General features: G+C 40.1%; 1 protein-coding gene across 1 annotated transcript; it reads left to right on the top strand.

Moving 5' to 3' along the window:
• The first annotated feature begins 5,473 nt into the window (after positions 1-5,473).
• On the top strand, positions 5,474-10,434 carry smtla (somatolactin alpha). Its single transcript, XM_042487272.1, has 5 exons — positions 5,474-5,510; positions 5,739-5,929; positions 7,279-7,392; positions 9,100-9,279; positions 9,379-10,434. The coding sequence occupies exons 1-5, from the start codon at positions 5,495-5,497 to the stop codon at positions 9,571-9,573; spliced, it is 696 nt and encodes a 231-aa protein (XP_042343206.1). The 5' UTR covers positions 5,474-5,494; the 3' UTR covers positions 9,574-10,434.
• Positions 10,435-11,119: the final 685 nt, after the last annotated feature.

Here is an 11,119-nt window from a genome sequence, read left to right as displayed (position 1 = left end):
AAACTGATCTGAAGTTGTTTGAACTGATGGTGAAGGAACTGCACATTGATAGAAAGTATTACAGGCAAACATAGTTTGGACATCAAGGGCTTAACTTTCTTGTAAAGCACATTATGCAGATTTCGGAATGTGACCATTTGTTGTAGAGAGAAGCTATATAATGCTGTGTTTGTGATCCATCCATCCATCCATTTTCTTTCGCTTACCCAGAGTCGGGTCTTGGGGGCAGCAGCCTAAGCAGGGAAGCCCAGACTTCCCTCTCCCTGGCCACTTCGTCCAGCTCTTACCGGGGGATCCTGAGGTGTTCCCAGGCCAGCTGAGAGACATAGTCTCTCCAGCGTGTGGGACGTGCCCTGAACACCTCACCAGGGAGGCGTCCGGGAGGCATCCTAATTAGATGCCCAAGCCACCTCATCTGGCGCTTCTCAACGCGGAGGAGCAGCGGCTCTACTCCGAGCTCCTCCCGGATGACCAAGCTTCTCACCCTATCTCTAAGGGAGAGCGCAGCCACCCTACAGAGGAAGCTCATTTTGGCCTCTTGTACCTGCAATCTTGTTCTTTCGGTCACTACCCGAAGCTCGTGGCCATAGGTGAGGGTAGGAACGAAGATCGACCAGTAAATCGAGAGCTTTGCCTTTCAGCTCAGCTCCCTCTTCCTGTGTTTGTGGTGTTGGAGCTAAATGATGCACTTGACATTTTACATGATGAGACACAGGTGCTCTTGCCACTTTGTTAATCAACTACCATCGAGGAACAGGAGGCTCAGTCCACAACCAAAGAGTGATATGGAGACAGGGTACAGCTTCTGCTGTCACTAGTGTTATGGCAGTGCCACAACACAGTTTAGAAGCAGAGACTCCATTACCATCAGCTATCGGATTCTGTCAAAGGTTTCCAAAAATACTTCTGAATAAATGGACATATTGGTGTGACAAATTCAAACGATCCTTTGAGCTTTATTAGCCATGGACACCAGGTGGAAAGCACTCAAAGGAATTATATCCTGCAAAGGAAATAGTTGAGGCAGCCGCATGTGCTTTGAGCACTGCATTGAACCTGAGAAGATATTTAGAGCACCCACAAGTCACTGTTAGGCTAATATTAAAGTTATGTAAAAAGATAGATACCACTGCATTAGTGTATCAGTAAGTGATGGAAGTATGTCAGTTGGGGGTGCATAGGTTGCAATAATATACCATATGATACTACTCTTAAATTAAATAACTGCTTGTTTATTGTAACAACATAAATTGCAATCAATGTTCACTTATACATTAATGGAGCAACATCAGCTGTGTGATTACTTTTTGGCCAAACCAATAGTAAACTCCATTTCTATAAATGACACTTGTTCAGTCTGAGCATACGGAGAACTGTTAAATCTAAGTTAAAGTACTGTCACTGTGATGAAGTGTCACGGATTTGGTTGACAAATTAAAGTGCATTAGCATGTCAAAATATACACATCGCATCACAAAGACTTTCTGTCCAAACTTAACATATACTCTTTGATAGATGGCACTCTGTAGCCTGAACACATGCCTGATTATAAATTATCAAAATGTTCTCATACCAACTGGTCACATGGTGCAGCTCTGTCAGTGACCTTCCATGTCCTGGGATGACATCATAGTGGGATGACGCAGCCCATCACTGTGTTGTCAACATGCACATACTGTAATGAAGCAGCATGGTCCTTATGTTGTACACAACAGCGTCGACTGTCTTGATGGTTGGGATTGGGCGACAAAGTCAGGGATGGTTAGCTTTAGGCAAAAGAGGCACATGGTAAGGTGTGGAAAAAAAACACATTCACACAGGAGGCAAACTCAGGACTTCCTCACAAAAGTAGGTTGTTTCATCACCACCTGCTTGCCCTATAAGCGCACCCACACTCCTTACATTATGTGGGTACCTGCAGTGTTAATACCTGATGCTGTTCCTCAGAGTTTCATGCGCAAGCAACCTGTTCCATCCGGTCAAGTTCTTCAGTGACACTATCCGTGCGTGTTTCATGTGGATGCACCTGGTGCCATCTAGCTGTCTGCCAGAGTATGATAACAATGCCACTGGTTCTGTCCGAGCATGTCCTTATCTGACGCCTTCCAGCCGTGTTCCGGCTGGACGCGGAAGGTAGTTTTTGGCATCATGCTTGAGTGCCGAAACCATTGACAGAGCTGAGCTATTTGACGAGTTCAGAGAGAGAGCACGTTGGATGAAACATGCATGATTAGGATGCATAAATGAAATAACCTGGCACTTCTAAAATTCTAAGTGCTATATTATAGGCAGATGGACTAGCTTAAATTACTTGAAGACATTTCATTTCTTATCTGGAAGGCTTCAGTTCTAACAGACTGATTGGGACCCACTTACAATGCAGTCCTGAGTTCTCCCCCCAGACAGCTTAACACCCATTCACACCTGGACCCATCTAGCTCTTATGACTCACATGATGGCGAGGTAGGTCAACGACTCACATGTGATCCTAACGACTTTGAAACTCAGAGCTCACATATGACCTCAAAGACTCGCACACCCACACAGGGTTTAAGGTCAGTCTGTTAGAACTGAAGAAGCCTCTCAGATCAGAGGTCAAACATTTCCAAGAACCCCTTGAAAGTCCAGTAGCACTCAGACTTACTATGACCTGGACTGAGAATCTTCACTAATTTACCAACTTAAAAAACATAACCAAAGCTGACAACAGAGATGTAAAAACTATGAAAGCTAACAAATCAGCAAAATGGGAGATCCAAGCACGACTGGTCCACTTAACTTCTGTCCCAGTACAAGCAGTCCACTCAGCATCTATGTCCCAATACACACATTCCACTCTGCCCCAGTGCAATCATTCAAACATCTGCAGCTAATGAGGCTCTACAGTCACAACAGGGATTACTGTCACAGCAGAAGGTCCTCCAATATATCATTGAAGGTAAGTTCCTGAATAAATGCAGAAGTCACTGCTGGAGGATCTCCCATGAGCATTTTCAACATTTGGCATTTTGCCATACCCAGTAATGCACCTGTGCATGCACCTTGGGTGTGTTTTATTTTGATCACTTAGTGTGCTTGCTGGGTGGTGCATTAATCCCGTCATTATTGAGGTATATGCAACCTTCAAATGCAGAGCAAAACAAGCAGCCAGGTGTACAAACAAAAAAAGAGCTTTAATGCTGATTAAGTGTCCACAAAAAACAAGCAGGTTTGCAAAGCACACATTACAGATGAAATACAAATAAAAAAATACACTGAAACTAACTAGCATCACAGGAAAGAACTATAATAAAGGCAGGAGCGAACAACAGAGAGGATCACAGCAAGGAAAACAGGGTAGGAATCACAGCAGCGAGAACAAACAAACTGACAAGAGTCAAAGGGAAATACAGGTACATATATGTTCAGGGAACTAATCAGGGGTAGGTGGACACAGGGTACAGAAGGGAAATTCAGGGACTGGCTGAATATTGAAGGCGTGACTGGAAACACAAGGTTGGAGCAAATAAGACTAAAACAGAGCAGGTGTGCAGGGAAGACTGACAAGGGAGGACAAACCAGACTGATAAAAGACAGGTGAAACTAATCAGGGAAACACTAGGGCCAGAAAATGCACAAAGATAGGGAGTAAAACCAGACATGACACACGAGGAGTGATACTACAAAATAAAACAGGAAACAGAACATGAGTAACAAAAAACAAAGAAAACAAAAACAGAAACCCCCCATAACGTCCACAAAAGTCCACAAAATATCCCAAAACCTGAAACTATGACAGGTAGCCTTCTTCTCTGGTTTCACAGACTTCCAACTCAACTGTTAGTAATGGCATGTTTCCCTGAATCTGTTACACTCACACTTATCCTTCACAAAACAATGACAGGTGGAAACTAAAATAATCAGGCTAAGCAGCCAAATAGCAACTTAAATGTTGCACATAAATATATGTAGCACTTATTTTAATTACTGCAAATGTGAATCCATGGCAGAAATTGGGTTAAACCTGAATAACGTTGATCGACAAAAACTCTACAAATACCTTTTCTTGGCCGATATCCAGCACAATACACCACATACTGACTTGAGTCACATTAATTAGGATGTTTTGTAAAGTTCCCAAAATACAATTTTCTTCAGAGTTCTCTTAAATTCCTGGTACATTTAATAAGATTTAACACAGGGAAGTTAAAGGAAACAGGATGTTTATTTTTTTTATTTGAGGTGTGGTAAAACCAAGGAGACGGAAAAGGAAAAAGTGTAGGAGTTAACAAAAAAAAAAAAAGGTGACGAGAAAATAACCTTTTTTCATATGGAAAAGGGTGACATATGTGACATGAGGTTTCAGGTGCCTTGAGAATGCGTGGAAAACCATGTCTTCAGTAACACGACACCCATCAGCTGCCACTTTCTGATCCCCTGTCTGTCTTCAGCTTATCCTTAAACATGCTTCGCCAAGGAAATAAACATTTGAGCTCAAGCTTTTTGAATCTTGTCCTTCTCTTCGTAACAAAATCCTCATTTACAGTTACAGCCTTTATTTGTATTGTTTGGTGGCATGATTGTGGTTTATACTGAACAATATAAAACAATTATATTCAATTTTATGTGTAAAGCCCTGAAATGTCCTGTAGTATACAGGACATGGATAGATTTATTACCAGACATCTCATCCTCTGTAATCTTCCAATTTGATTACATTTACACAAAGACAGATCAAATAAGTAGTGTAGAGCGGGAAAAAAAGAGCATTTCATGGAGTCTGTTTCAAGCCGGCATGGATTACTAAATGTGTGCTTCTTTCTATGACAGCTAAAAACAGTCATTACAATTGGAAAACCATAGCTTCTGGGTAGAGTTGCTCTCACACACCCATGGTTTTCTGAGCTGAATGGAATATGAATGTCAAAATAAAAAAAAGATTTGAGGGGTTTTGTTAGATCCCAGTGATTTCTAAATCTCGTTCATTCAGCCCCTTTTTGTTGTGTCTATTACAGTTCCACGCTGTCTTTTCTGCAGCCTTCCCTGTCATGCATGTTTAAATCTACATTACATACTTACCTCAGCTGAAAAGAAGGATTTTTCAGCCCATTCCTTTTTTGGAGCTTTTGTTTGATAAATCTAATCAGTCTCGGCCCTCATTCTTGGATTATCGGCCAATGGTATCAGGAGGCTGGGTGGAATACAAATGTGAAAAACATTTGTTGTGATTTCTGTTTTGAATTAATGTTAGCTGATATAGACCCTATATTGCCTGACAAACTGAGAAAGAAAGAAAATAAAATTTGTAAATTCAAATTAGGAGCAAAACTATTTAGTTACCATCTTGGTATTATGCATGACACAAGAAATGTCCTGCTTGGGGGACAGCGGTATCTTTTTACAAGAACCTACGCAAGACCACAATGACCTTTTCTTTATTAATGGCCTATTCAGGCTTTATAAATGAAGTCGGTATGACAGAAAAGCTAGGAACGACTTGAGGACTACTGACAGAATGCACACAGTGACAGGTAATGCATCACACTTTAAGACAGAAATACAACACATTTTGTTATTGCACTGAAACATATAAATTGTACCAGTTTATTTGGTTAAGCAGTGAATTTGATTTATGTAGTACTGAAGGAGGTAAATACGCTAGAGAAACAGTAAACAATTAAGAAATAGGATGATTTTTGTTGTGTTCTGTTTGAGTATTTACTTGTAAACATTAATTACATCTTCTTGGTTATCTTCAGTCATGCAGCGGGGAGTATGGCCTCTATTGCTCTGGCCCTATCTGCTAACTGTTAGCATCCCACTAGACTGTAAGGAAGAGCAGAGTAGCCTCTCCCGCTGCCCCTCCATCTCTCAAGAGAAACTTCTAGACCGAGTCATCCAGCATGCTGAACTTATCTACCGTGTCTCAGAAGAATCATGCTCTTTGTTTGTAAGTAAATCCTATCACTAAACCAAAATGCGTGTGTGCACTTGTGCACTGTAAGCGAAAGAAAAATATTCGTGAGACCCATTGCATCCACAGGCTCATATAGTGTACCATAAAAGGCATAGATTTAGCATGCATATAGCCTCAGGAGAGACTGAATCACTCTTCACACTGAGGATCACATGACAAGAAAAAATTATTTCCACTGTGCCTAGAAAGAAGGGATTCAACCGAAAGGCAATCTAAGAAAATCCATTACCTATAGGCATTATATTCTTATCCGCTAATGTTGGGCATGAGTTAGTTTTTTAAACATTTTTTATGAAATGTGAAATCAGCATTTTGAAAAGCAGTGCTGTAGAAGCGCAGCCTTAGGCAAAGGCTACAGTGACAGCAATGCAAAATTTAGGGTTTGAGAAGCTGTATGATACTACTTTTTATTACAAGCTGTCATAAAATGTATTCAGCCATAGTGCGATGGAATTATGTTGTGTCCTTACATGTAAATTCTAAAGCGTAATTACAAAGACGTTGCTCATCAGTAATAGTGGTGAGCCTTTCCCAGGTATGTCTTTTTTTATGATCAAATCTAGCATGCAGCCTAGCAACACTTGGAATGAGCTCTACAATGAGAGCAAAAGGAGTTATTGTGGCCTTCTTCACAATATGCTGGACCAAAAGCACTGACACTCTCTGTTAGATACTCTCCGTTATTTGCTTTTGATTCTGACATGATCATCGCCTCACTGCCAGGCTTCAAAGTAATCTTCTATCTCTCTTCTGAGCCAAAGATATTTTATTGAAGAAGCAGGCCTGAAGTGGAGTAATACGAATGTGATAATGATATACTGCAGCAGCGAGAGCGCAGGTTTTGCAGCCTGTTGAATCCCCTTCACTCTGCGACTCGAGATCCAAAAAGGTCTTTGAAATGGGGTGATGTAGGACTTGTTACTGAGAAGACGCTGCATGAGGTCTACAGATGAGAACATGCTACAGAACAAAATGAGTCTCTGCTGTGTCTCCAGTGGTCGAGACTGGCAGAGCTTTTGTCATTGTTTTCCTGATGTGTCTTTTTGTGTGTTCTTGTAGTTCTATACCTATGAGAATCGAAGGTTTTCAAAAAAAGAAAATATACTGAAGTGATGCTCATCTGTTTTTTAAGGAGCTGTTTTTTAGAGTTTCGATTAAAGTATAGCCATTTTAACATTTTACCTAAAACAAACAGAATTAAAAATCAAACACAGATCAGGATACTGCTGTTTATGACCTTTCGTTTTGAATATTAAGGCTATGAAGGTGCACACATTCATGCATTTCATGGGTGCATCTTTTTTTGCCCACCATGATTGTAGGAGGAGATGTTTATTCCGTTCGCATTGCAGCTACAGAGGAACCAAGCTGGCTATGCATGTATCACCAAAGCCTTACCCCTCCCCAGCTCCAAAAGTGAAATCCAACAGATATCTGTAAGTACATGGCTGCTGATCACCACATATTTTTTAAATTTTTTCATGTTCTTTATCATGGCATTTGATCGTAATCAGGTAACATGTGTTTGCATGCTTTTATGTGTTAATGCATATAGTAATTTTCTGCACGTGTGTGTGTGTGTACAGGCTTTGGCCTAGCGAATGTCTGTTTGCATTGCAGGTCTGCTCACAAATCACTTTGAAGCCGCAGTGGTACTAAGAGCCCAAGCTTTCTTTTTTAATAACAACACTGAATGTGCAAGTGCACCTCCCCTCCTTCATATGTGCCCCTGTCGGCTGCGCAGTGATGGGTTGTTTGCACCAATTACAATGAAAACTGTACAAATATAATTGCCTGTAAAACAGTTCAAACATTTTTTTGTCTGTGCTTGCTGAGGTTTTGAATACTGTCCAACAGGGTGCAGCCTTTTTGGCCAAATGTCGGCTGGATCAGTAGGGTGGAAACTGGATTGAACCACTTAGCAAAGGGCAAATTGACTGATATGATATGTAATCTGGTTAATGGGAAGTTCTAAAATGATCCGTCTTTAACTAACAAAAGCTGAGTAATGGCAAAATCAATGTATTTAGCTTTATTGAAACTGCTGGTTTAAAAGTTATGTCATCACTATAATGGTAAATGTGATCTTTGAAACTACATATACTGCAAGCTCTTCTTTATGTTAATAATTTATCCTCTGCCCTTTCTACTGAAATATCGCCTGCTCTGCGGTTTAATGGCCATTTGTATGGTGGTCATTTGCACTTGCTTTAGAGTCCGCTCTGCTCTGGGCAATTTAAGCAGGCTTTACCCATGACACTTCAGCCCACTATTGTTGCTGAATGTTTTGTGGATGGCGAGCCCTCGATCAAAAGCCATGCTGTTATTGAGTTCTTCAGCTCTTTTTTGATCACTTCTTTTTATTACCGTCACATAATAATTCTGAAGGGCACATAGCTGCAGCTCATTAAAGAAATAAATGTTCCTACAAAGACATGAATAGAGAAAAGTCAGTTCCCCCGTAGCCAGGGATGGAACATGTTGTAAATATTCAGGGGTCAACCCCGAGTTGGCTCCGGGGGCATGCAAAGAGAAGGTTTTCTCCCCCATTTATGACAACTATATGCACTATTTTTCAAACCATTGAAGATAATAGAATGTCTTAAAATCTATGCATCATTTGTTGAAAACAAACATGATATATGTCAAGGACACTACTCATCTTGTAGACCCAGCATCTTATTTTGTACCTTTTTTGTTCTCTAGCTGTCTTCATCACTGTGAAACCATAACAAAACAAATGCTGAGGGTAACAAACTTTTACTCCTGCACCTTGAAAAGAGTTGCAGGAGTGACATTTCTAAAGTTGCTGCAAATCAAGGAACCCCAGCAATGCAAATAAAGGTGGCTTACAATACTCTGAATCGAATATATATAGGGAATAGCATAGTATAATAAACAATGTGGACATAGATTATTACCTGAATGACAAAGCTGGAGGTATTTCAAAAGGCTAACTGATTCTTGTTCTTTGAGAAAACATCCTGGGGTGGAGGCCCAGAAGTTGTAGCTCTGCCTTGTTTTGTTGCATATTTCATAAATAAGCTAAACTATCTATATTTTGTTATGTGTCTTAGGACATCTTTGTGGTCAGCTATGTCATTCATTCTGTTCTTTCCACTCTCCACCTGTGTGCCCTGCAGGACAAATGGTTGCTCCACTCAGTGCTAATGCTGGTACAGTCATGGATTGAGCCTTTGGTCTACCTGCAGACTTCTCTGGATCGCTACGAAGCTGCTCCTGACATGCTGCTTAACAAGACCAAGTGGGTGTCAGAGAAACTGATCAGTCTGGAGCAGGGGGTGGTGGTTCTCATCAAGAAGGTGGGTCAGATTTCTAGATTACCGTAAACTCACAAATGTATGATATGCATCATACTTTTTCTCATTATTTCCATCATGTTTCCAAATGTTGGCATTCAGATGTTGGATGAGGGAATGCTGACCTCAAACCACAGTGAGCAAGGCCTACTCCAGTATGATGTGCAACCAGAGATGCTGGAATCTGTCATGCGAGACTACTCCTTACTCAGCTGCTTCAAGAAAGACGCCCATAAGATGGAGACTTTCCTTAAGCTCCTCAAGTGTCGACAAACTGATAAATACAACTGCGCATAAGACTTAAAATGCAGTTCTTAAATAATACTGCTTTAAATGAATTCCTGAGGTTGGTAGCCATGCACTTATAGATATGGCCATGCCTTAGGCGATTCAGCCTTGTTTGCAATGCAGTACATTCTTTATTGATTGTTTTGGAGCACCTTCACACAAAACTAAGTAGGTGTAATGCTGTGCCCTTTCTACAGCATACCACATTTTATATTTTCCCTGCTCTGTTGTTATTTTAACCTGGCAAAGGCAACAGAGGGCAAACTCCCAAAAGATTATTTGCGTGTCGAGCTGTCAAGAAAATCTGCATATCCTGCCATTGATTTCCATTTCCTTTGTTCTTAACTGGAGTTTGTATTCCTCGCTGGCTCTTGCAGTGTTTTGATTATTCCCACGGCCCCCAGAGTATTCAGTGAGACGGTTTCACTTCTGCATTAGTGAAATGAAACACTTTCACCGGAGACGGGAGTCAAACAGAGAGCAATCACTACTTTAAAAAAGACACACATTTTGATTGGTGCAAGAGTGTGAGAGACAGAGAGAGAATGAATAACAGCTAAAATGAGAGGCAAGTCTTATCTCGAGTTTTTGGTTAGATGCAGGTTTAGAATTACTGAGTGCTCATGAAAGAACCAGAAATATTTCTGTGCCTAAACATGTCCAATTTCATCTGAATGTAATAATAGAAGCTGGTTATTCACTTTAAATGATACGATTTTTGGATGTAATACATATGTAATGCAGAATGCAAATTATTACATATTAATATTTTTAAACATCTTATGTGTAAATAGAACAAACCCAATGTAATGTAAAACCTTTCTAGTGAACTACTTACTGTATGCGCTAATAAAGCAAATTATTTAAAGACAAGGTTGTTTTATTATAACTTATCTTTTTTGAGTGAGTGAGCGAGTGAGTGAAAGCCATATCTTTATCCTGTTTGTAATGCCATACATGGGGAATAACATTTCTCCAAAGCAAAGTAGTGCAATTTCCATGTTCTCAATTCTGCCCTTTTCACCCCCAAACACAAGAGGGCAGTAGTGCTCTTTCCTGAAGGTTATGTTAATCAGTTTATTGTCAACTCAACCTGCCATGGATTTTATGACATCCTGTCTTTCCAAATGCTAAGCTTAAATGCGTTGGATTGATCTGGAGAAAATACAATTTAGGTATGATTTATTTTTATTAGGTTTGGGGGTTTTTTTTGTGGGTTTTGTTTTGTTTTGTTTTGTTGTTTTTTCTTGTTTTGTTTTTATTTTCATTATTTATTATTTCTTTTTAAAAGGGTTAGGGTTGGGGAATGAGTTAGGGTGGGGATTAGGGGGGCAACCAACAATATTTACTTACATAATGTTATTTTTTTATTTTCTTTTAATAAATACGTAACACAATTTTGGTTAATGGAGTGCATGAGCTTTATATAAATCTGTGTAGGAAAGGTTTCATATGCATAATGACACACAGTCATCTTTTGATCCATGTGATCTTGGCAGCCAAAATATAGCACCTGCAGTAGTTATCCCACTGACACTTAATAGGCTTGAAATTG

This window comes from Plectropomus leopardus, chromosome 5 (genome assembly GCF_008729295.1).
Source record: "Plectropomus leopardus isolate mb chromosome 5, YSFRI_Pleo_2.0, whole genome shotgun sequence".
NCBI lineage: Eukaryota > Metazoa > Chordata > Actinopteri > Perciformes > Serranidae > Plectropomus > Plectropomus leopardus.
Note: the sequence above shows the minus strand (reverse complement) of the source record. Positions and strands in the feature narration are given on the sequence as shown.